The sequence below is a fragment of the Glycine max genome, chromosome 2, assembly GCF_000004515.6.
Source record: "Glycine max cultivar Williams 82 chromosome 2, Glycine_max_v4.0, whole genome shotgun sequence".
Lineage (NCBI taxonomy): Eukaryota > Viridiplantae > Streptophyta > Magnoliopsida > Fabales > Fabaceae > Glycine > Glycine max.
In genome coordinates, this window is record NC_016089.4 from 47578850 (window position 1) to 47605675 (window position 26826).

The window sequence follows — 26826 nt, forward strand, 5'->3', positions numbered from 1 at the left end:
TTTGGTCTTTGGATATTTCACCTTCCTTAATGGGATTGGCGTTCACTTAATTTTCATGTAAACACAAGCTATGCTGATTGTTGCCGATTCGTTTTGTCCACGAGTTAGTTGGCGCTTTGCCTGACGCGGTTTTGTTTAGTATGGATTGGCCTCAATCCTTCAATGCTTTACTTTTTGTATAAGCCATTTGTCTTTGCACCAAATTCTTACGCTATTAATATATTGCTAGGTTTTGGCAACAGAATATTGAAATTTATGTTGTTTAATTACTTCTTCTAGTTTGAGCATATAATTTCTTTTAATTTCATCTTCTACTTAATAAATGTGGCAAGGAAACGTACGTGATTGCAGGCCAGCAAGGTGTTGAATGATTCTTTTTTAATCAAAGAGTGTGTAGTAGTATGCTGGATTGGCTCAAGGCTTGTTTTTTTATGTGTTTTTAGAAGTTCATTAATTGATAATACATCTAAAAAAAGTTGAAAAAATAATGGGTATACATAAAAACTCTAGACACATATATGAGATTAATCTTTATTTCATCACTTAATCATACTTAAAATTTTTTATTTTTCTAAAAATGTATTTTGTGATGATAATCAAATCTAATTTTTTTTAATTGCAAACTCAATGTGTATGTTACCATGAATTACACTTATTGAAATTATAAAGTTACTTTGGTGGTTAAAAATAAAAAAAGAGAAGGTAATATGATTTGAATCTCTCTTATTAACCTTAACTTATAATTAACATTTCTCGATAATAAAAAAAATCAGCTATAGATAAATAAAAAGATTATGAGTGCTAACAAAGTGTTTTAAGTGACCAAATATTCATCTATCATCATTCAAAAAGTTTGATGCAATTAATTTATTCAAATATATGAATAAATAAATTTTCATCATAAAATATTATTAATATGACACAATTTTGGTTTTTAATCATTATTAATATATCACTTTATAAAGAATATCTGTAAAAAGAAATTTTCAAAATATTAGTTAATAGAAAATATTAGTAAATTGGATTTGAAAATAAATATTAATATAGGTATCATTTAATTCTATTAATGTAATATTTATAAAAATATATAAATTAATTAATTTTTCTTATATAGTAGGAAAATATAAAATTTAATTAATATTTAAAAATATTAGTTAATAGAACATATTTTTAAAAAGAACATTTTAAAGACACACGATTTCATTATTTAATTAATATTAAAAAATACTTTATAAAACATATTTGAAATAGGAAAATTCGAGTCTACATTTTCTATATCTATATATTCTTAAGTCAACTAAACATGAAAATAAATATTAATATAACATTTAATATTATAAATGTTATACTTATCCAAATATATATTTATATATAAAGAAATTTTTTCTTATATAGTATGGCACAATTTTATTATTTAGTCAAAATTTAAAAACAAAATAGTTTATAAAAAGTATTTTCAAAAATAAAAATTTAAATTTATTTCCATCTTAATATATAAGTTTATATAGACTAGACCGAGAAAAAAGTATACAAAAATGGAAATAAATAGATTTTTCATATAGAATGACACAACTTTATTATTTAATTAATATTTAAAGAAATTTATTTATAGAATGTATTTTGAAAAATAAAAATTCAAACCTACATTTTCTTATACCTATATCTATATCTATATATTTTGGAGTCAACTAAACCTGAGAGTAAATATTAATGTAACATGTAATTTTATTAATATAATAAGTATGCAAATAACAAGTAAAATGTTTTTTCTTATACAGTGACATAATTTTATTATTTAATTAATATTTTTTTAAAATAATTTACAGAATATATTTTAAAAAGGTAAAATTAAAATCTAGACTTTCTATATCTAAATATTAAGTCAACTATAAAAGTGAGAATAAATATTAATGTAATATTTAATATTATAAATGTAATACTTATATATATATATAGATAAATAAACAAAATATTTTAATTATATAGTATGACACAAATTTATTATTTATTTAAGATCTAAAAAAATGTTATGTAAAATTTAATGCTATTAAAATAATAAGTATACAAATATATAAATAAATAGTTTTTTTTCTTATAGTATTACCTGGCCTTTTTTTATAAGTAACAAGTGTAGTGTAAAAATATACTACACTTATTCCTTATAATAAGAACCAAAAGTAGTATGTCACAATTTTATTATTTAATTAAAACTTTAAAAATTAATTTATAGAACATATTTTTAAAAAGAAAAATTTAAATCAACATTTTTCTATATCTATATGATATCGATAAGTCAACTAAACATAAGAATAACAACCAAATTTAATCATTCATGGAAATAATTTTTTATTAGATCTAATTTAACTTCTTGTCTAATCAAATTCGAGATTAATTAAGACCCCTTCTCCATGCTAAACCAAAGGATAAAAAAATGAGAATAACTCATGAAACTATCTCTTAAAAACACTTTCGACGAAGAAAAAAATCACTCCCGTTGAAGAATTGTTCTTCAAAATACTCATTTATGATGAGAATTCAAATTTATAATATTGAAATAATTTATATTGAATGGAATGAGGATATTATAATCTTGTTACATCATTAAATTTTTCCATATTGAAGAAAGTTATATTCTTTTTAATTTTTTAGAGGGAGAAAGAAAGTTATATTCTTTTTATAACAATATTAATATATTATACGTCAAAAAACAATCCTGGAAAAACAATATTTTGAGGTTCTTTTAATATTATATATCAAGCATGAGAAATTAACGTCCCTAAACTTCAGATTACTGGAAACTAAATAAATTTCCAATACCAAACACCTCCTAAGGTTGTGACAATATACGTGTTTAAAACATTTCCAAAGCACTAGGAAGAGAAAATAGGCAATAAAAGAGGCGATGGGTTTGGATCATAGCATTATTCCATTGATTGCAGTGATGGCAAAACGAACGTCTAGAAATATCAATTATTACACCGAACAAAACTGCAAAATTCATGAATATACAACCTGCCCATTGAAGGGTTGAAAAGAATGAATGTCCTTTGACAAAGAATTTCATTTCGTATCCTGACTTGTTATAATGCCTGTGGAGAGCTGTCATCAAGGGACCAAAATTCAACAAACTTGAAAACCAACTTAAAAAAACAACTATAGATAATGATGATGATGATGTTAGTGGTTAAGGTTATATGATATAATCAGCAACTCTACCTTATTGTTGAGAGATCACCAAAGACAGTTTTCAGGTCAGGCCTATCAGATGCTGGAAGGATGCATCTAAGAGCCACCTTTAGCATGTCATCAAGAATTTTAGATGGTCTTTCCCCATTGTTCTTGTCCACTAGAGACCTATCAAAGCACTGGCTAGAACGGTTTTGTTCGGCTAAGAACCTCACCCAGTCAATGAGGTCAACCACCCCTGGAATCCCAGAAACTATTTCTCCAGAATTTCTTCCTGTTAGGAGCTCTAACAAGATCACTCCAAATGCATAGACATCACTTGTCAAGGAAGGGCATGGTTTGCTTGATCTAGCAAACTCGGGAGGCCGATAGCCGAGTGCACCGGCATTCAGAACTTGCTCAGCAGTACCAGCTGCAGTGAGTATCCTGTGCAGGGTGTAGTCAGTGAGGAGAACATTTCTGTTGGGAGTTTCTAGCAAAATGTTTGTGGATTTGAGATTGCCATGAGGTATGGCTTTCTCATCGTGTAAGAAATGCAGACATTGTGCCACCTCTACAGCCACCCTGAGCCTTTCATCAAGAGACAAAGGATGGAGATTTCCTTTATCTGTCTCTGCAGAAAAATTTGAAACAACTAAATAAAACAGAAGTATTACAATTTACAACTAAAAGCCTGGGTTTCATGCTGCAAGAAAACATGCATGAGACCATAATCTTACCATGGAGATAAATATCCAAAGATTGTGCATTCATGTAATTTGATATAATCAGTTTCTCATGTTCCTTTGGCCCCAAGTAGTAACCCTGAACAGAAACCAGGTTTGGATGCTTGATAGTCCCAAGTTTCTTTATTTCCCTAGCCAACTCCTTTTTTCCTTTAGTTATTCCTTCTCTTAACCATTTGACAGCCAATTCATGACCAGAATCAAGTGTAGCTTTGTAGAGTGTTCCATGACAGCTCCTGCCAATAACTTCTGCTGGAGCACATGAAAGTTCTTCCGCAGTTAGCGCCAAGGATCCATCAAATATATGCAAGTCTCCAACCAGTTTATCTGGAGAGGAGACTTTGAGGGAACCAGGATTCTCAAACTGATAGCTTTTTGAAGATGAAGGATTTGAAGGAGACAAAATAGACATTGGGGTAGATGTTCCTTCCTCGTTCTTACCTAATTCAGAAGGGCCAAAATCTATTGGCTTCTTTCCCACTGGATGAATGTTTCTTGCATCATCAGAAGACCCACTTTGAGCAGGTGGTAATACTTCCAAATTTCTATAAGGTTCCTCTATATTTGATGTGAAAGTACTCTCTTGGGTGATGCCCCTTGCTTCATTTTGTTTAGAAGTCCTTTCTTTTTCATGATGAACCTTATAATAAATTATTATACCCACAAAAGCCATCACAAAACCACCAGCAACCAAACATGCAATCAGGGCAATCCTAGTTGCAGACTTTTTTTGTAACCGATGTTCCCTCAAACCTAGGTTGGAAGTATCTTTTGGTGATGGTTGCAAATGTGGAAATACCAGCATAGTATTTCCTGGATGAAATGCAGAGTCGGGAAACTGCTTTAAGCTTTCTGGTACAACACCAGAAAGATTATTAAAGGATACATTCAATACTCTCAACTCATCTGGAAGGTCATCAGGAATAGTACCTACCAATTGGTTGTTGCATAGATTGAGATATGCCAAATTGTGAAGCCTACTCATATTTGAAGGAAGAGTCCCACTCAAGTTGTTGTGTGAAAGATCAAGAAACACCAGACTACAATTTTCAGCAGAAACTATTGGATTATTTGGAGGTTGAAATTGAATAAGAATTGATCCAGAAAATTTATTGTTGGAGAGATCAAGATTAATCAATTTGGTTGAGGTGAAAAAGCTTGGCAGGAGGAACCCAGAGAGCTGGTTGAGGCTAAGATCAATCTCTTCTAGTTCTGGATATGTTCCCAAAATTGGTGGGAGAAAGCCCTCCAATGAGTTATTGGATACCTTAAGTGAAGTTAACCTTAAAAATTGAGAAGTTTCATTTGGTAGCATTCCTCCCAATGAGTTGCTACTTAGCTGAACAACTTCCACATAGTTACCCCAATACCGGATCCTTGAGAAATTACCTGATAGTGTGTTGTTACTCAAATCTATGATGGAACAGTGGCCTACCCTGAGAGGTAAGGGGCCATACAATTTGTTTGAAGATAAATTAAGCTTCCTCAGAGTCACCGAGGTAATAATTCCAATGGGACCTACAAAGAAAGTTTAAATTGTAAAAGAAGAGAAGGGTAAGCAGAAACTTATTGAATAACACTTTGAACTCATGTCATGTGTGATTTTATGATATTATGACTAAAATTGATGAATAAGTCAATGCTAAATAATTGGGGATAGATAAAGGGAACAAAGTAGACCAAGATTTCTCCGGGCAGAATAGATTGTTTATCACATGTAGCATACTTTTGGACAGATTTTGAAAGGACTTCCCAGTTTCTACAATGTTTCTATATAAAAAAACTAAATGGCTTCTATAAGGATTAGCAGATGAATACATAAAAATGGGTATAACCTGGACACCAACTTCATTGTGGATATAGATTACCACATAAGAATTTTCTGCAAAGATCTAAAGGTCTGCTAACAGTTGCATACCTGGTTGTATACTATCCAGAAGATCCCCTTAAGAAGGTTTAACATCAACTACTTTTCTTCCTTTTCAAATTTTGTATTTCAAACTGACTCCATAAATCAATATATTAGACTGATGCCGATGATATGTGACCAAAATACTTATGTTAAGTTTTTAATATACTTTGTCTTTTATAATCAATGCAGCCTTCATTAGTACTTATTTGGGATACAGAATTATGTTTGAAGTATAACTTATCCATCAATAGGTTGAACCATGGCACAGAAACTTCAAATTGGACAAATATAAGATTTTCTTTAATTTGAGTTCTCCACTATTTCATATACAGGTAAGAAATTTATGAAATAATTTGTATTTCAGTCAATATTGATCAATAATAGACTTTCATTTCAGTTTGGTGACCATATCATACTTTCCTCTACAATCTTTGTTCATAGAAATGATTGAGGGTGTGAAAAGTATCTATTTATTCCACAGAAGAAAATTCCCCAAAGCGTTTATCTAAAATAACTAAAATAGCAGAATATGCATCAGAATGAAAGTTGCAGTTTCATATTTCAGCAACCAAACAGCAGCTTGATATGGGGTGTTGGCAGTAATTTTTCATACCTAAAACTTCATTTATTAATAAGTCAGCAGAACAGATAGCAACAAATAGGGAGTAGACTAGCAAATGGATAAATTTTAACTTTGAAGAAAGAATATCATTACAATTTTCACATAAAACATAGAAGGTACCTTCAAGCTTGTTTTGACTAAGATCCAGTTCAGACAACATCATTGAACTTTCCTTCAATAGAGCTTCGGGCAGTAAACCAGTCAACTGGTTGCATGCAAGTCGAAGAATCCGAAGAGATACCACAAACGTGAAGGAAGGTATATTGCCCTCTAACTGATTATTACTAGCATCAAAGACCTCTAAATTGTCAAGGTATGGCATACCATCATGAACAAATAACTCACCACTCAAGGAATTATGGCTAATATTTAAATACTGAATTGAAGAGAGAAATGACTCATCTGCAAGTCCCAAATCCGGTGTACCAGAAAACCTATTGCTGCTTAAGTCAACATATAGCACACTGCCCATCGGATAAAATATATGCATAATATCCCCAAAGAAGTTATTCATGTGCAAATCTAAATACTTCAACTGCTCAAGTTTGTGAAAGTCAACAGGAAGAGTACCTCCAAGTTCATTTGAAGAAAGATTCAGATATACTAACTTGCGCAACTGAACGAAGTTAGAGAGTAACGGCCCATTAAACTTGTTGAGGGATAAATCAAGATATTCAAGTGACTCTATTGTGGCAATGTGTAAGAGATCTCCTGTGAACTGGTTGTTGACAGCTGACAAATTGCGAAGCATTGTAAGGCCATTAATCGCAAGAAAATTAAGTTCACCAACCAAACCAGCATTGTCCAGAGTGATTGATAAAACACTGCCTTCACTACACACTATCCCATACCAGTTCTTAGGACAACCATCGGAATCTAAAGACCTGGAATCCCAAGAATTAACTACTAATCCAGAAGGGTCATTCTGAATACTCTTCTTGAATTCAAGGAGAGCATCAATATCTGAATTCCCCAATGCAATAGCCACCAATAACGATAGCATGAACCAGATAGCCTGCATGCCTTTCCTAGTAGCTCTTAATCCAAGCATCAATCAACAACACAAATACATATGATTATGTGAGGGAAAGTAACACAATGAAAGTGAGAGCAAAGGGGCAAGTGTACAACAAAAAATTAAGGCAAGAGAGTAATTTTAGAGCATATTGTTCTATAACGTAATGCACAATCATATATAGGCCAACATGTCAACAGTGCAACCAGAATATCACTTTTTGTTTCTATAATTACGAATCTAAAGTAAAAAAAGTGAAAAATAGTAACTTAGGTTCATCACCAACAATAATTGTAATAATTATTAAACAAGAAACCTACCCTTCTTGCTGCCCAATCATACCCCCCCCCCCCCCCCAAAAAAAAAAAAGCAAAAAAGCAAAACAATGATGCATTCTTACCTCCTAATTCACAAGAAGTGAAGTTGAGTAATGGGCCGTAACTGAAGCAACAATGCTGACCAAAGAAAGTAGAAGAACAAATTCAGAAGGAACAAGGGAACCCCTGTAAGTTTCTGCTGTTAGAAAACGAATGGTTCTGAGAAGATGAGGCTATAAATCTGAACAAAGGATTGAGTAGGGTGGAATGCAGTGTGGCAAGCAAATGATTAAGCGAAAGTTTTGATTTTGAGAGAAGGGTAGTAGCAGAAAGTGTGATAGAAGGAGAAGAAGATGAGTGAGGAAACATTAACTGAGAACATGGTAGGTAGGTTGCCGTTTTATCATGTCATCATTGGTAAAATCATATACAAAAAATTTATATCTATATCCATTTTTCTTTTTTATAACATCTTTTTTAGTTATTTTATCTCCTTTTCTTCACATTTTCTATCTTTAGAGTGTCTTAAGTACTGCTGTATAATATATCACTTCACTGTGTACACTCATAATTTTCAATTAATATAATTTAATGTTTTTGGCAAAAATTACTTTGTACAAATATCAATCTTAAAAGAAAAAATATAATATATCACTTTCAGTAGCATTAAGAAAAGTGAATTCAGCAAAAAAAAATAGAAGAGAAAAGTGATGTTTACGTGATGTAAAAATACTGGTATAATTTTTCAGGTAAAAAAAAAATGTTTGTGAGAGAGACTTTTCAAGACGACGTCACTGGGTTGTCCCAAGATACAAAGCAACTATATATGACCTCGTTGGCAGCACCTTTGACTTTACAGGTGAGTTTGGTTCTGCCTCCGAAGCTTCGCATTTCATCTAATTTTTTTTATAGATAACGCATAAGTAATTATTAGTTGTGCAACACAAGTCCAAACACGCCGAAACCTTCTATTTTACCACGACTTTCTATTTTTTACAACTAGTATCTTCCTAAGGACCCAATGCAAAAGCGCGTCCTGCCATTTTCAACGCTAACCATTTTATGAGTCTAATTGAATTGAGGTATTACTAAAATCTTCAATGGATTTGTTTGTTTGATTAAATAAATAATCAAAACTTGATATTGGATTATAAAATATGTTTAATAAAAATATTTCAAGAGAAACTTACAAAAACTTACTTTCTGAAACAATAAGTAATGATTCAAATGATTTCTTAGAAATATTAATTGAAGTTATAATTGGATAAACTCTTTCATAGGTATTTATATGTTGAAGACCTTCTAATGATGTTTTGGAGTTGGGATCCTTAATTGAAAAGTGTAGGAGTATTGTTTTTCACAATCGAATCTTTGTTATAGGTTTTGTCAAGAGATAAGTCAATAAGTTTGACTATGAATTAGCAAGAGTGATTCTATTTTTTCCAAGTCTTTATACATTTAATTATGGAATTCCTTTGGTTGCTTTATAATAATGAAATGATATAAACATGTTTCAGTAAAAAAAAAAGGTATTTATAAGTTGAAAAATGAATTGAGTTTCTCACATAAACTAAAATCAATTTATATATTTTTTATAAATGTTCTTTCCATGAGCAATCTATCTCTCCTTGGACCATACACATACGAAATTCATGAAAGATCTTGAAAAAATGCCTAATTAAATTTTATAAACATTGTTGCAGGTGAAGCAACAACTTGAATAATTGGAGAATGTTGAGCATAAGCTTCCACTCGGAGCAGGACAGACTGAATTTTTCGACATTAGAACAGGACTTTGAAGAGGTGTTGTGCGTAATTAGAAAAAATCTCAAAGGTGTTAACATAATTTGCTCTTCTTTTTTTAATGAAAATTAATAGGTAAATAATATATGTATGGTCCATTTTCTCTAAAATCCATTTGATCTTAATAGCAAACGAATAATACTTAGTCTTTAGTAGTTTAGCGGATAGACATATTCGGAGCCATATTTTTCTAGCACGAAGACATCCCTTGCAATCGAGAATAGATTCACGCTTGTTACAACGTTTTCAACACATTCGAAAGCTACTCAAACCACCATCATATTTCAATTAGTTGGTAGGCACAGCTTAATGATGAGCATGACAAAAATGTAACCTTTTTTTTCCCCAGAATTTTGATCTTCCACTCTTGACTCCCCCAAAGAAGACAGATTTTACGAGGATGTTTAGAGTTGAATTTTAAAGAGAAAAATAATATGAGCAGAATTTTTATTTTGTAATTGATAGTCTAAATTAATATTTTTTAAACGAAAATAAAATTATAAATCAAAATACATTTAATATTTTAATTTTATTTTATTTTATAATATTATATAGTTCTCGTGTTCTGGGCCAACCAATGTCTCAAATGGTCCAAAATTATCAGGTGATATCGGCCCAATAAGTATAGAGTTCAAGAACTTGTAGTAGTAGTTTCTAAAAAATATCAGCCAAGCACTCGAGAACCAAGTAATGCAAATATGCAATGATTAAAAGTGTGTTTGGAAAAAATTAAAAAAAGTGCATCAAGATCTTTTCTCTCAACATCGCCGAAGCATAAAAAAGTTGTTCACATTTTCACGTCCCTTATACGTGTGTTTTGTATTGTGCATGGAAATTCCGAGAGATAACTTGGCGGTATGTTTGGTTTGAAGGGGAAAAAAATAGATGAAAATTGAATAGAGATATAATTAAAGAAAAGAAAAATATAACGAAAATAAAGTAGAATGATGAATTATTTAGTTTAAGAAAAATATATGAGAAATAGAGTAAAAAAAAAAGTAAGATTGTTAGATTAAAAATATCATTTTACAGGCCCAAAATTTACAAGTGAGTTGGAAAAAAAATATTGTTCCGTTTTGCATTAAGAGCACAAAAGAAAAGAAAAAAGACAGTCATGGGACCCACTGAATTTTAAAATTAACTCCATTGTAACTCACTGCTATCAAATGTCAAATCTCGACTCCATCTCATAGAAAATTGGCTGCCATAAAATAAACTCCGGATAGCTTTCATTTTCAGACCCAACGACCCACATTATGACACATGAGTGTTGATAAGCATTAAGGATTTTCCATGTTACGTTATCATTTATACATTTATGTTTTATTTTTCATAACTATCTTTTTTTGAAGATATTTTTGTTCAAAACATTATTGAACACTAATTGTTAAGTCATCTACCAACAATGGATATTTAAACTTTGATTAATCAAGTTCTGGAAGACTAGATCATTCCACTGTAGATGTCCTTAGATATTCCAAACACAAATCCTAATCAATTCCTCAATTGCTTAATTTAATTAGAAACTTCAAAGTTTTTGGGTGTACAACTATGATTAATGCAAATTATCCAGATCTTTCAGGCTTTCTTTTTCCACTGTGATGCCCTACCTAAGACATTAAACTCAATTCTAATTTTAAGTTTTTAACCACAATGCCACTCTCATTGCCCAAACCAAAAACAAACCTAGCCCGGTAATCTTCATCTTACTGGGCCTGGGCCCAGTCCCAATCTTGATCGGAACACTCACATAATCAATTTCCAGTCACACAAGAAAAGGGGGAACACTATTTTTTTTCTTCTTTTACTCCTTCCCTTCTTACCATGATTAGGACATATCCTGTATTATTTAATATTATATCATTTTTGGTATTTTATTAGTATCCTTTTGACTAGGACATTGATGGTAATATGTCATTCGTGATATTAACAGTGAATTAATGATAGAGACGTGACTAAATGAAGTGCGGATCTTCTTTAGTATTTGTAACAGTAAAATCTTTGTTAGCCCATCTTAACCTTAAATTATATAATCTAATTACATCAGATTCATATTTTATAATATCCATAAATGTATCAATGTAGCTTTTTAATAATAAACTTTTATATAGAATAAGTCTGGTGTAGTTAAATGTATAATTTAAGACTAAGATTGATCAATAAAAATTCTACTGCTCTAAATACTAGCTACTCTAATCTAGTTATAGTACACTACACAAAATCAAGAAAAAAAATACAATTTAAATTGCGCATGTTTCTTCGCATATTATACTTCAGAATATTGGTTTATTTGAACAGCTAGCTTAGTTGGCATCTTATTTAGTTATAAGTAGTGTTATTCGTACAACAATTTTTTTTATGATAAATAATATTTTTCTCTTTCTGTTAGATTATAAATTATATTTTCTATTTTTATTTTCCTTTTCTTTTCTCTCTCTTACTTTATTGTAAATTTTTTTATACAATAACATTTTTATACTTGTATAATTTTGCAGCATCAAAATTCAAAAGCATAGGACCATAGGCATTCTTGTTTTTCGGCTTCTAGTAATATTCCGCTATGCTTTCCCTCTCTTCAACTTATTCTCTTTTTCTCGTTCAATTATACCTAACTATCTTTTCAACTTTGTTTTTTTTTTTTAAAAAAAAAAAATCTCCTTCAACTTCTTCTTATTCAAGATTTCAGATGCAATATAATAATTGAAAAAACTAGAGCGTTGGTGGGTTGCATCTTGTGGAGCTACAAAACAAAGCTCACATTCTTTTATTTCTTTTCTTAAACTTTTCTAGAGGGTTTTGATAAAGTGCTCCTTTTTTTAATTCAATTATTTCAAAATTTCCTTTTTTTTTTCTAGAAATCGTTTCCCCCAATAATTTCATTTGGCTTGTAGTTATATGCATCCCACTTCAACATGACATATATAAAATTAATTAGTAAGCACTAGTTACAACTTTATCGAGAAAAAAAAAAAAGATCGAAAGAAAAAAAAGTCTGTGAAGTTGGTGACTTAAATTTGCAAACTCTTTATTATTATTTAAAGGTAAAAAAAACTATGGATAACTGAAAATATTGTAAACTCCCAAGTCTTAGTCTTAACAGATAGATGCTTAAATCAGGATGTCACTAAAAGAAAACATGGAATTCACATGAAACCTTTTAAACTACGTAACTTTTATCTCCTTTCCATTTGGTATTAACCAATAGCCAATCTTTGACATCAATCTAGAAGCAACTGCTGTTGACAAGAGGTCTCTCTAAAGAACTGACTTATTTGACGCTTTTGGAATCTACATATATAATATTTTGATGCCATGCAGAAAACTTTTAAAGATATATAGTTTAGGTGAAAAGAAAAGGATGAGCATATCAGCCACTGGTAACTTAAAAAAGGTGAAAGAAAAGAAATTACATAGTATTTTATTTTATATTGAAAGACTTTACACTTGATGGAGTTGCCATATATATCAACATCTATATGATCGAATTTAAGCTGAGATGCTGCCACTAGCTAGGGAAAGGTGGACTGCATGAGTGCTTAATCTACAATTGTGACATGTGAAAGTTCCTGTTGTCATATTGTGTAGAAAAGCAGATATGGTACTATAGCAGACCCCACTTCAATTTGTTTATGTTAAATTCTACCACGTGGCTTCAATAATTGAGTAAAAAGCTTGATCAGTGAAAGTTTGATTTCTTTTATCCACACCCCCTCATCATTTTCAAATGGGTTTAATGATCTCTAGCTATATTAAAAAAAATACAATAAACCAATTAGAAATTATAATAGATAACTTTTTTGAATAAATAGTGTATGTAATGTATTAATAGTATAAAATATTTTTTCCATAGTTATTTAATTATAAATTATTATATAACACATAACAATTATACTCATAATTTTGAAGTTAACTATTATAACTTATCATGTTTTTTTATAAACGGTTTTATTAGAAAACATAGTACAAGTTGATCATACTTTAACCCGTATACAATCAAATCATATCACATGAAAAGAAAGAGAAAATGCAAGATTTGTACACCATGCAATAATAAAAAAAGAACATTGAACATTAATTATCTATTTTATTCCCTTAAACCATATTCAAAATCTAACTTTTTATCAAATCTAAAATATTAATCAGTTGAAGACATGATCAAATGAAAGTATAATATTGGTTACATGCATACACTATTCACTCTTTAATTTCTAATTAAACAATTAGGCTTCAAGTTGTTTCTTGATCATATTGTAAAACTGTCAAATAGTAAGTGATAAGTGAAGAAACTGTGGCACAGAATCACATTGCTATTTTCGAAAAGATAAGGTATCGCACATGTACACACAATTCTGGTGCAATTACCTATCTTTTTGTGGTTCTGTAGTCCAACATGGATGCAACACAAGAAAAGGCATGCATATGGCCAGCTATGCCGCTGTCTTCCTTTGTATTTAAGACAAAGCAAAACTAAGCAAAAGCAGTGGCTGGGGGATCCTAGCTAGGTTTTTCTTGCTTAGTGTGCTACCTACATCAGATTCAGATCGTTAACTATTAGCCAGAATTTAATTTATATATATACTATATAGTCAGCTTGACCCTTATAGTTTTCACCAATAATTTAGATTTAAGAAACATAAAACCAAGTCAACCACGTCTCTAAATTATTGGCAGCGCCAAAGTCTTCAGTGAATGGTTTCCATTTTTTAAATCTTTTAGCAATGAGAGGCTATATATATAAGCAAACTCCCCGAGAAGAAAGGGAGAGATATATATTTGTTCATTTTATTTATTTTTTTCAATTTTCATTTTTGTACTATAGTTTTATAAGTTATTTTCACTGTTAAGAAAGAAAACATTGATTACACTTTGGTATTTTCAAGATGAGATTTATCTCTTCTAAGACAAGGAAGGAGAGTACACTTTAAATGATAAAAGGTAGTATTAATAACAGCTAATTAGAAAATTAATAATTAATTTTGCTTTAGGGAAAATTATAATTAATTTTAATTTTTTTGTATACTGTATATTTTATTTTTATCACAATCTTAACTATTAATTTTTTAATCAACCATTTTAAATTAGCTTTATCATTTTAGTAAGATGTACTATCTTTTCTCTTTTGGAGAATCAGATCCTTCAAGTGTAATATTTTCCTTCTTAACTTTGCTAGTTAAGACTGAGGTTCACAAAATCCTAGTTTTGTTGACGTCATTTTCAATTTGTTGAACTTATATCTGTATACATTGATTATGCATGTAGATTAATTGGTGACATGCGTGTCTTGTATAAATTGATAAATGTTCGTTGCAGAATGCAGAATGCTTGGGAGTTTGGTGCTTGCAGTTATGGATGCTAAGAAGCCAGCATGTTTTATTGTCAGATTCCTCTGCAAGAATATTTATACCATGCAGTAAGTAGAAAAATGTTGTATTTGAGTTTAAAGAGAGCGAAAAAAAAAACTCTAAAATGAGATAAGATTCACATTTTTATATTTTATTTTAAGAACCCGTTTGGTAGAGACCGAGAGTACATTTTAAGATTCATTGATGGTTTTTTTTTTTTTTTTCTCACAAAGATTAATTGATGGTGTTTGTTTTCTATGAAAATTGATGAATGTATGTTACAGAGTGCTAAGAAGCCCTGCATGTTCCATTGTGAGCTACCTCTGCAAGAATATTTTTGGTCATGCATATGGGGAAGATCAAAAGTCACTATCTAAGAAAAATGTTGTATTTGAAGAACCAACATCAAAACTAAGACTTGATTCTGGTTTTGTATAGCAGCGTTTTACAATAAAAATAAAAAGAAGAAAAAAAAGTTTTCAATTAACCTTTATAAAATCTAAAATTTTAATAGTAATTCAATGGGAATACGTACTACCATTTATTGTCACTAACTTTAATTTATATATTGTCAAAACTTATTTGCAGTTTGCTCTTGTTTATATTTAAATATAATAATTTTTAAAGAAAATCTCTTAGACTTTAAAAAAAAAAAGTTGCTGTAATTGTTATTTACTACTATAAACATGAACTTCACATTTAAATGAAAAATTATACTTTAATGCAAAAACATAAATAAGAGAATCCTAAGATAAATTTGAGTTTAAATTGGTATCAAAAGAAAATTGTGCATATTTTATTAAAAGAAAAAACTCTACAAAACCAAACACTTTCGTGCACTATACGTGGATTTTTCCACTGTGCAATTTCCAACACGTACTGCTATTAGTTATACCACCCTTTCAAACAATTTCGTTACTTAACTGAATTTGGTGACAACTGTGCCACTCCACATGATAACTAGCCACACATGCCCCCCTAAATCAATCTAAGAAATGAATTGCAAAACAATAAAGATTAATGCGGCACTGGCACGTAAACTAATCACAATCACAAGGACAGAAGTGGGTGTAAATTCATAAATTTGAACAAATACTCAAAAAATTTCTTTTAACTTGTATAAATTCTAAAATTTTAAAAATAGTTCAATGAGAATAGGTACCATTTATCGTTACTAACTTAATTTATGTATATGGTCATAACTTATTTTATGTTTGTTCTTGTTAATATTTGAATATAATTGTTTAAAAAATTATATTAGACTTTTGAAAGAAAAAAAATATCTCAATTTAATTGTTATTTATAAGCATTAACTTCACAAGTATTATAAATGAAAAATAAGAATTTAGTGAAGAATCATAAATAAGAATTGGTTAGGATTGGGTCATAATGTATATTAATAAAATAAACATGAAAAATAGAAAAAATAGAAAAAAAATATTAAAAAAATCAATAAATAGTCTCAAAAATCACAATTATAGAATTACATAACACAAAATATAGTTATAGAATTATACAACATAAAAGATATATATATATATATATATATATATATATATATAATTTTAAATAATGTAGATTTTGGTCGATGTAACCTTCATGTGCTCAAATCTAATATCAAAAACGATGTCAATGAAAGGGTGTAGATGCATCCCTTAACTTTGAAAAAAAAACATGTATTTATTTATGAGTGTTATCTTTTTGCCTCTAATTTTATAATTTGAACTTGTTGCTCTCAATAATTTTTCAATTGAGGTGAAAAAAATACAAATATATATATCTAGTATTATTAACTTTTTGTTTTATGTATTTTATAATTTGAAACCATTGCCTACAATTTTTTTAGTCGTTGTCAAATTTTGTTTCTTTATTAATTAGTTTTGTTCAATTATAAGCTCACTGAGTACTTTTTATTCGACTGTACATTCTATTTGAAATTATGTTTTATTTTTATATATTTAATAATTATGATTTAAAATTACAGTCAACAACTGAAATTATGACTACAACATAAAAGGTTTTTCAACTTATGACAATCGTAACTACGACCATGTCAATCACATTTTTCTACAATTTTTCATAATGCTAAGAAAAAGATTTAAACCTTAATGAGTCCAGGTTCTAGATCCGTTCATCAAGTTCATAATTTTAACAACCAAAACCAATTTAGATCTTCTTCTTCAAATTAGTTCATGTTAATCTAACCTAACACTAACACTATCCAAGCGATGTGCTCCTTTCCTTGTCTCATAAATAGGCACTTTCCCTTTCAATGAAGACTCAATACGAACCCATCCAAAGCACGCCTAAGGATTTGACTGCCTTCTACAAAAAGACAAAGACAAAGACAACGTGTCCCTTTGAATTGAAAAGACCCCACCACACCACTGGCACACATTCAACTTGTTCACGCAATTGAATAGCCATGTAAATTGGCATATGCCAAACAAACTTTGGTTGGATGGGACCATTTTTACATTGAAAAGATAAGAAGCACATCACATGAGATGAATGAGAGAGATGCAATGCAACAAAGGCTTTGCCACTTGCCTCTCTCTCATCTCATCTCATCCACCAAACTAATTTTTCTTCCCATAATAAAAGAGCCATATATTCAGATTCCTTAACTATGAATGCAGCAATGGAAATATGATTTTATAAGAGAATAAAAATCTTTTATTTATGTCACAGTCGTACATATGATAGTAAGTAACAACATAGGGCTAACACATAAAGACACACATTAAAAGGGTTACATTATGGGAACACCCATGATTTATTAACCCATAATATAGTACCACCAGACCAGACCTGCCAAAGCATAAAAATATCTAAAGACCTAAACGATTACATGGGAAGAAAAATGCATTAACTGCCTTTTGAGTCAAGGGACTTTCACATGTCCCCTTTTAATGACACAATAAAAGCCCTTGATACACGAGTTTCCCCTCTTGTCATTTTCACTGGTACCAAATTGAAACCTCTTGCTGTTTGTGAAGAGGATCCATTCCTACTCCTCCTTGTATATCCTCCTTGAAATCAAAGGATGACAAATCACAAGGGGAATTAAACATCAAATGGATATTATTATTGTTGCTATGGTTGGTATCAAAAGGGGTATGAGTGTTCATGTTCATGGTGGCCTTGAACCGGTCAAATTGACCTTCCTCTCGTGCAAAGAAGTTCCCTTCCAACACCATTCCTTGACCAGGGAAATAACTTTCTTGTTGTTGTAAGCTGGCCTGAGAAAGGTTATGATTTTCTACAGCTACACAGTTGGAGGAACTTAAGTTCTTGTTTCCTACAACATTCGTATCATAGATTGTCATAAGGTCACTAATCATTTTCTGTCCATCCTCCGGAACTCCAAGACCAGTTAGATCAAATGAAGGTGCAACCAAACTTGCAGACTGTGTTGTAGTGTTGGGTTGAACAAAGGACTGGGGGAATATGACTGGCTTATCCTCAGTAGCATGGAAATTGGGACCACCACCATAATCTGCAGAACTGTTTCTGTATGCACAATTCAATTGATGATTGTCCCTAGCAGACCTATCATGGAAACCAAGGCGAACTTCGCTATAAGGGCATTGGGGGTGCTCACATGTGTATATTTTCTGATCCATCATCATGTTGAAGTCACTAGAAATCTTCCTCTTCCGGATGAAATCTAGGTTTGTGACAACATCTCCCTTCATTGGATGAGAAGGTTGCTGAATTGGCATCCTTCCCCTCATTCTCTCCATCCCGAGGTTTGATGGAAGAAGATGGTCAGGCTTCCGGTCCTCCACATCAAAGTTCAGCTCTTCTTCGGCCCCATCAACATCATACTCGCTGCAATCATTGATCACCAAGGATCCATTACCTCCAGCAGAGGAAAATGGAGGGCAATAGTCAGGGTAAAGCTCTCTAGCCAAGGCTTCCTCTTGGTTGATGATGGCAAGCCAGGTTGCACTTTCCTTTGCAGTCATTTTGTCTTGAAGACACTTAGACTGCCTCACAAGCTTGCGAATTTTGGCAATATCAGGGGACATATGCTTGATGACCGCAGTGAGAACACCAACCTTCCATGCCTTCTTTAGGTCATGTGGTTTCTTGTAAGGTGGAGGGCTTTGATCTTTAGGTAGACCAATTTGAGGCCACCATTCTTCATTCCCAGTTGGCCACCATGGTGGAGGAACACCCTTCTCTAATGGGAATCTCCTCTGAGGGGGATCACAGTGCTGCATAAGTGCTGACAAGAGAGAACCCAAGGTTGTATCCTGTAACTCTTGCAAGGTGTGTGGAGTTGGACCAATGGAATTGCATCCATCATTCTTTCCAGGGATTGCATTATCAGCTTGATACTTCACTATGGCAGCAGGACCATTTCGATCGAACCTGACCTTGTCCTTCCACCATTCACGAAGATTGTCTGATGCTCCAGTCACTGGCTTCCCCTTCTCAGGAATTATCCCATAAACAAACCCTTGTGCCTTGCAAACCTCCATCATTTTCAGCATGTACTTCAGTATTCCATCTTGAGCTCTTGACATCTTTTTCCTCCTTGCCTGCTCTTGGGATTGCCTTTGCTTTGTTGCATCAGTCCCTTCCTTGGACTTGGTTTGTTCTTTCAATCGCTTGTGACGCATTTTGTCCCTCCACATCCTCTTCTCAAGTTCATCCACATCAATTTCTTCATCACTGTAGTCATCCTCAACTACAGGATCCGGTTCAGTTTGTCTCACAGCAATATCCCCCTCTCCAAGAGAAACACATAACATATCCAAATCGCCACAAAACCCCATATCTTCAAACATCATCATCTTTTCCCAGGTAAGTCTCCAAAAAAAGAGGGTTCAACCTATGAGCTTACAGATGAAGTGAGTAACAACTAACAAACTGGGCTCCAGATTTCACCCCCTTCAACACTATACACCAACTCAATTAGAAAATTTCTAAAGCTTCTAATGGCCTTTACACCTGTCAAAAGTAAAAAACCGGGAACAATTGAGAAGGAGGCAAAGATCAAATGATACTTTCCAGATGAAGCGAATATCAAAATCCAAAAAGCATAAAATCTATATCAATATCCTGTATGAGATTCACTAACCACCCAATTTTCAGCAGCACATTTTTTCTTTCATTCACATCCAGCCATATTGGATATAGGCTAAAAAGTAAAATCTAAAGTTGACTTATCACCTATGTTGCACAGTTACAAGTATTCAGCGATACAAAATTACAAATACATCAATAATTTTAAAGCACCGACGCATCATATCACTAAATGAAATCTCAAAATTCTCTTCTTCTTTTTTTCATTTTTCTAAAACCCAATTCATCAAAACAGTTACTGGATCAGGACTATTCTGATTGAATAGATCCAAATCACCCACAAATTTAAAAATAAAAATAGTCAAAATACAAGCACCAAAATCACATAGCATGGTCCAACGATGATTTAAAAAATAAAATAAAAAATCACTCATCAACCCGTCATCAAACAGATGACGACTGACATTCCAAATTTTCTTTCCCAAAACAGAAGAGGAAACAAATCAAACCAGCCACGAACAAAGGATCTAAAGGCCAAACCAGTCACTCAGAAACCCCAAAAACACCATAAATAGCAACAATCAGCAAATATATATATATATATATATATATATATATATATATATATATATATATATATCAGCTGAAGATCAGAAGGCTAGGACCTAAGAAAAATATTAAAACTTAACAAATCAATAGTGTAAAATCAGTACCAATGAAAAAAAAAAGAAAAAAAGAAAAATACACAACATAAACAAAAAGAAAAAAGGCCAGAATTTTATTGACTAAGCATTAATCAGGAAGGAAGTGAATAGAGAAAAGGGACATTTTTTTTCCAACAGGGGAACCATACCAGAAGATCCAGAAGTGGGTTTTCGCTTGTGATGACCAAAGGTCAATAGGGGGAGAAGAAGCAGAGAACTTGTGTAGACCTTAAGCAGAAAGAAAGAAGGAGAGGAAGGTGGGAAGAAAGAGTGAGTGAGAAAAGGGACAGAGTGGGTTGCATTATCTTGCTTTTATTATTGCTTATGGTGGTGCTCTTGGTGAACGTGAAGTGGGGGTGTCATTCATTATTGGTGGGATTAAAACATTGATATAAAAAAAAACCCCCAATTTGTGGAGTAATTCAAGTTCCAGAGATATTTATAACATTGGTTAGGTTAATCCCATCCTAACCTTGGGACAATCGGTTATTAGTATTTATTAAATCATTAATTATGACATGATGTGTGAATGTGATTAATGAAGTTGCAGTTTTACTTTCTCTATTTTAGGTTGCGTGGGGTCCGTGTGCGTATCGTAGTTTATTGAAATATGACCCATCAGAATTCAGAGAGTTCACTCACATGAGTAACAACACAAATACAAGCTTTTGTTTAACATGTTACAAATCCCATTTAAAGTAAGACTTTACTAATTTTACACAAATATTTTATATTATCATTTAATTATAATTTAATTACAAATCATCATTTAAATTATTTTAAAATAATTATTATTTTCAAATTTAATAAATTATAATTAAATGTACTATCAATATTTTTTTTCTTAAAAAATAATACATTTATTGATATAACAAATGACATTCTACTTTTACTATGCTAAATGCTATTACTTGTCTATCAACCCTCGGATAGTTTTATTTATTTATTGATTTATAAAGTGTTTCATAAAATGAAAGGAAAATGTAATAAAAGTGAATTTAGATAAATAAAAAATTAAAATAAAATATAAAAGTGTAAGTTTAACCTTAATTTATAGATTATTTCATTTATTTTTAATTCTTTTTAAGAAAAACAAATAAAAACTTTTAAAAAAATATTATTCATTTATCTTTTTTTTTCTTTCATCACACATTCACATATTTTTTTTATATCTTTTTTTTTTCTTCTATCACTTCATCCATTACATTTGTTATTTTCTCTTTTTATCTTTTTTTCTTTTCTTTCCATCTCTCCTATTCCTCCTTGAATACACCCCAAAATGGGTGTATGAATATCATACTTCTTAATTTAACTTGTCACTTCTTGTTATTGATTTTATAAGTTGATTTACACTGGTAAAATATAAGGTGTCATTTTGTCATTAAAAATAAGTAGGAAAAAAAAACATTTTCTTAAATTCGTAAACTATCCTACTTAAGTAATAAAATGTCTACAAAATATGTAAACAATAATGGATTTTAAAAAAATGACAGACTCTTTAACGACAAACAAAATTTAGGTGAATTGATTAAACATAATATCTTGTTTATTATAAACTTCATCAATCGTACTTATTTACTGTTTAGGATTCTTACAGTAAAAAAAAACTTCTTTTAGTGTATGAAACTTAAAAATAAAAATAAAAATAGTGACATGTCTATTTGTCTCTTACTTATGATAACCTGTATATGTAATCATTTGTAAATTTGTGAATTAATATATCTATTTTTTTTAAATCCTTTTGTTTATCAAGGAAATGAGATTGGTTAATTTAAAATTCGTTCGAAAAGCAAATAATCAATAACTATTTTCATAAAAAGTTAAATTTGAAATTACACTTAAATAATAAATGAAAGATTCAATTTTAATTTTTCACACATGTATCTAATTATTTATTTTTAGGAAGCATATACGTAATTTAATATGACGTGTTATACTCATTATACCATGTGTAAGGGGGGAGATGTTCCAAGCAAATGGAAAAATGCAAGTATATATGTATACTAAAAATGTAAACGTATATTCAGAATAAAAATTACTAACAAATATTAATCTACTAATACTTTAAGAAAGCACCATGAGTCCAAGAAAACAAATTTTTCTGGTAAAAGGAAACAAAGACAAAGAAACCCAGCACTTTCACACAAATGAGATATAATTTCTATGGTCTGAACATATATGATCATTATCTGTGTCATTCTTTGTTAGCCAAAGGTGAAAATTGGTCAGATCAATTTTTGAAGGTTTACCATTTAATCCATTTAAAGTTTGATCTAATTTGGCTTGTTTAATAATAATAAAAAGTTAAATTCAAACTAAAAAGACATTATTAATGAAGGGTTGTATGGACAAATTTCCCTATAAGTATTTCTAAAAGGAGAAAATAATATGCACAAAAATGTTTTAACACAAAACAAACGATGGTTAGGCATGTGTGGTACTCCTAACTCACTGATTAATTTTGTGTATGTAACAAATCCATATTTGAAAACTTATTTTCCTTCTAAAGAAAACAATTAAATACACAATTTAATTTGTGCAAAATTAATGCAGTGTTCTACTTTGACCCTTAACACAGGCAAGAAGTGAAAAACAACAATGTCAAAGAGTTTTATTTGTGGTCCTTTTCAAACCCATCTCAATATCTATCATCAATGGTAAATAATTTTCTTTCTTGTTGTCATCTTTTTAAAAAAAAAATTAATTTTTTTTCTTTCTATTAGTGAAATTCGTGTCACATATCTGTAACAACTGATGTGATTGCTCCTGATAAACCTAACATTTTTTTTTTTTAGTGTTTTAAGTCATTATTTGTGGTGTACTGACTTAATATCCTTAACATCCCATTCCTGAGAAAATGCATTTGATTTGAAGTGATATAGATCGTGTGTATGCGTACATCTATATTATAATTTAGTGATTTAAAAAAAATTGTTGCAGATTCACTTTGTGCTTCTCATTACGATAAGGAAAAGTGAGGCTCACAAGATGGTATTCATCTTAGAAACTATTCTGTGTGGAAAAATAATTAATTAAATACACAGAGGAGTGTAAAACATCATATTAATCCCTCTTTACATAAACTAGAATAGCTACATTAAACGATAGCATTTTTAGTTGACATTCTTCAACAAAAGTGTTTTTAGTTATTTTTTTTACGAGAGTGTTTCTAAAGATTTTTTTTTATCTTTTTTATTTCTTTCAATCTATCATTTTTAATATCTTCAGTTCTAATTTAAATTTTAATATTTTTTAAATAAATAATCAAAAATTAAAAATAGAATTATATGATATTTATAATAACTCTAAAATATAATTTATATATTTTAAAAATATTTATTATTACAAATTTCAATTATAATATAATTTATATATTTACAAATATTTATTTATTATAATTTTTAATTATATAAATAAAAATTATTGAAATACTAGTTAAATTAATAAACAAGGTTAGTGTTAAATTAGTTTTGGATTTGTAGAAAGTTAATTGAGTTGCAGGGTATATGTTTTTATCTCAAAACAGAAACCTTTTAACTATAATTTTCTCCCCCTCCCTTTCAGATGGGCTATTGCTTCCCTTTTAGCCCAAACTGCTATTTTTATCTCCTTTTCTTATACTGGGCTGGACGTTCCATTAGCCCAAGTAAGCATGAGTGGGAGAAGGTAGTAGAATACTAGAATCTAAGGGTGGTGATCCTTACAAAGGTGTAACACCCTTTAGGATTCACTTACACAAAAATATCCTAACACATTACAAAAACTGGTTAGGCATGTTTTTTTTATTTTGTGAATAATGGTTAGGCATGTATGTTACTTCTAACTAACAAATCAATTTTGTCTATATAACGAATCCCTATTTAAAAGGTCATTTCCCTTTTAAAGAAAACAGTCATATACACAAATTAATTTGTGTGAAACTAATAAAACGTTAAACTTCTTTATCGAAAAAAAATAAAACGTTTAACTTTGACCCTCAACATCGGCAAGAAGGCTGAGATTTAATAGCACAGTTTGTGTCCCTTTCTGAAAAGTTAAAAACAACAATCTCAAAGCAATTTATTTGTGGTCCTCTCAATATCAATCATCAATGGTAAATGTTTTTCCTTCTGGCTGTAATCATATTTTTCAATCAATGCAATTCATCTTTTTCTTTCAATCAGTGAAGTTCATGTTACATATTTGTAAAAAATTGTGATTCCTTCCGATGAACCTAACCTCATTTTGTGCAGTGTCTGATGTCACTATTTGTGTTGTTGGCTTAATATGCTCCACATCTCATTCTTGAGAAGATGGGTTTGATTTGAAATTATATAAATCATGTGTATGCGTACGTCTATATTATAATTTAGTGATTTTAAAAAAAAATCATTTTGGTTACAGATTCACTTTGTGCTTCTCATCAGTCGGCAAGGAAAAGTAAGACTCGCAAAATGGTATTCACCATACTCTCAAAAGGAGAGATCCAAGGTACCTATCTCTAATTCTATATATATAATTTAACCCATTGTATTGGATCATGGTAATTAAAATTACACAAATCATTGAATGTGAGTATTCAATATGGTTTTATCATTGAAATTGCTTGTTGAGCATGAGCTATAAGCATGAATCTCAATTATGAGAAGGCTTCAATCCTTTTACATTTATAATCATATATTTTATGCTTTCTTTCTTTATTTTTTGGAAGGTAATTCGTGAGTTAACTGGGCTAATTATCTCTCGAGCCCCTAAGCTGTGCAACTTTGTGGAGTGGAGGGGATTCAAAGTTGTTTATAAAAGGTGGGTCAAGATTGATCCGTTCATTGTTCCCTCAGTTGCATGGCTAACAAAATACACTGAACTATAATTAATAATTTTATGACTCTTCATTTTGGTTATTGTTTAGATATGCTAGCCTATACTTTTGCATCTGCAATGATCACGAAGACAATGAATTGGAGACCTTGGCCATTATTCATCACTATGTCGAGACATTGGATCGCTATTTTGGCAGTGTTAGTATTAGTATCATAAACAGTTGAATTCTGAAGTTCTTAATAATTTGTACGCATACTTCAGAACCTGAATTTGCTTCTCTCTTCTATTACCAGGTTTGTGAGCTGGATTTAATTTTTAATTTTCATAAGGTAATTCATTTTTTCTCATACTGTATTCTCTCCAATTATTAGTAAATTTGAATATGAAATCCCCACACTAATAGTGCACACAGTTCATCTATAGTCTATGTGGTAAATGAGACTAGGATCCCGTGCAGTCTACTTTGTGATAAATCATATTGTCTGTTTTTTAATATAAATTCCAAAGTCCTATATAAGTAAGAATGCTAATGATTTAAGGGAAGAAAAATAATCTACCATTTACTCTTCAGAGTTAATCTTAATCTGTGGTTAAAAATGAGCTTGATCTTGGCAGGCATATTTTATATTGGATGAAATTTTGTTGGCTGGAGCCATGCAGGAGACTAGCAAGAGAACTACTCTGAGACTGATAGGTGCACAGGTAATGTTTTGTTATTATATTTTCCACTTCTAGTTTACCATAACTATCTTATTTTGGACAAAATTTGGATGTAATGTTCTAAGTGCTTTTTTTGTGGTAGTCTTTAATCACAATTAATTATAGTTTGATTTTGATCGTTTACATTAGGATTTAAACTAAAAGTCAACATAAGTTACTAAAGTGAAAGTCTAATTGTAATTAAAGAATAGCAGTGAAAACATCAAAGGAATTGCATCTTAATTTTATCCTCATATTTTATAATTAACCTTGTGTTTCACAAAATTCTGATCTTATGGTAATGAGTTGCAGGAGGATTTAGTAGAAGCTGCCAAAGAGGAAGCCAGCTCATTGAGTAATATAATCGCACAGGCCACCAAGTAAAAACATCATTGAGGATTGAAATTATGTTGCATAGGCATCTCAAATGCGGGTGAAAATTTGTTCTATTGAAAAATCATTAAAAAAATATAATAAATGGCTTTGTTACTAGAAGTTTGTTTTTAAATAGAGCCACAATATGCATATTGACTTATGCCTGGGATGTACCTGGTGAATAAGACTTGGTTATTATTTTATTGAGATTGAAAATTTGTTTCTGTTCAATTTTTTAACACTCCATGATTACTTATTGACCATAATATGCATCTAATGTTCTCATTTA

The 26826-nt window shown here is 30.7% G+C and overlaps 3 protein-coding genes across 9 annotated transcripts; 1 reads left to right on the forward strand and 2 right to left on the reverse strand.

The window, feature by feature from the left end:
• Positions 1-2915: 2915 nt before the first annotated feature.
• On the reverse strand, positions 2916-8178 carry LOC100809980 (probable inactive receptor kinase At5g10020). Of its 6 annotated transcripts, none has more exons than XM_014770228.3 (5): positions 7861-8178; positions 6566-7177; positions 3906-5429; positions 3217-3799; positions 2916-3099 (listed from the first exon to the last, which is right to left on the reverse strand). In XM_014770228.3, exons 2-5 carry the CDS (start codon positions 6957-6959, stop codon positions 3081-3083), a joined length of 2520 nt encoding a protein of 839 aa, XP_014625714.1. In that variant the 5' UTR covers positions 6960-7177; positions 7861-8178; the 3' UTR covers positions 2916-3080. The 6 variants fall into 6 exon arrangements, with proteins under 6 accessions (XP_014625714.1, XP_025982392.1, XP_025982391.1 ...); XM_026126607.2 differs by having other exon boundaries at positions 6566-7460; XM_026126606.2 differs by having other exon boundaries at positions 6566-7473.
• Positions 8179-17575: 9397 nt separating this feature from the next.
• LOC100791051 (ETHYLENE INSENSITIVE 3-like 1 protein) lies at positions 17576-21070 on the reverse strand. Its single transcript, XM_003519439.5, has 2 exons — positions 20813-21070; positions 17576-19884 (listed from the first exon to the last, which is right to left on the reverse strand). Exon 2 carries the CDS (start codon positions 19725-19727, stop codon positions 17883-17885), a length of 1845 nt encoding a protein of 614 aa, XP_003519487.1. The 5' UTR covers positions 19728-19884; positions 20813-21070; the 3' UTR covers positions 17576-17882.
• Positions 21071-24647: 3577 nt separating this feature from the next.
• LOC100810513 (AP-1 complex subunit sigma-1) lies at positions 24648-26697 on the forward strand. 2 transcript variants are annotated; one of them, XM_006575543.4, is made up of 7 exons: positions 24648-24756; positions 25047-25133; positions 25354-25445; positions 25552-25660; positions 25757-25792; positions 26079-26165; positions 26475-26697. In XM_006575543.4, the coding sequence occupies exons 1-7, from the start codon at positions 24754-24756 to the stop codon at positions 26544-26546; spliced, it is 486 nt and encodes a 161-aa protein (XP_006575606.1). In that variant the 5' UTR covers positions 24648-24753; the 3' UTR covers positions 26547-26697. The 2 variants fall into 2 exon arrangements, with proteins under 2 accessions (XP_006575606.1, XP_006575605.1); XM_006575542.4 differs by lacking the exon at positions 24648-24756 and adding an exon at positions 24790-24959.
• The last annotated feature ends 129 nt before the right edge of the window (positions 26698-26826 follow it).

What these genes read in the sequence shown, in the direction of transcription:
- LOC100810513 (XM_006575542.4), top strand. Translation starts at nt 24,930, where the DNA reads ATGCTCCACATCTCATTCTTGAGAAGATGG. An exon ending in TTCAAAGTTGTTTATAAAAG is followed by an intron (nt 25,446 to 25,551) that starts GTGGGTCAAGAT and finishes GTTATTGTTTAG; the next exon opens with ATATGCTAGCCTATACTTTT. An exon ending in TGGATCGCTATTTTGGCAGT is followed by an intron (nt 25,661 to 25,756) that starts GTTAGTATTAGT and finishes TTCTATTACCAG; the next exon opens with GTTTGTGAGCTGGATTTAAT.
- LOC100809980 (XM_006575541.4), bottom strand. Translation starts at nt 7,496, where the DNA reads ATGCTTGGATTAAGAGCTACTAGGAAAGGCATGCAGGCTATCTGGTTC. An exon ending in TAGTCAAAACAAGCTTGAAG is followed by an intron (nt 5,430 to 6,565) that starts GTACCTTCTATG and finishes CTTTCTTTGTAG; the next exon opens with GTCCCATTGGAATTATTACC. An exon ending in TTTGGATATTTATCTCCATG is followed by an intron (nt 3,800 to 3,905) that starts GTAAGATTATGG and finishes ATTTTTCTGCAG; the next exon opens with AGACAGATAAAGGAAATCTC.
- LOC100791051 (XM_003519439.5), bottom strand. Translation starts at nt 19,727, where the DNA reads ATGATGATGTTTGAAGATATGGGGTTTTGTGGCGATTTGGATATGTTA.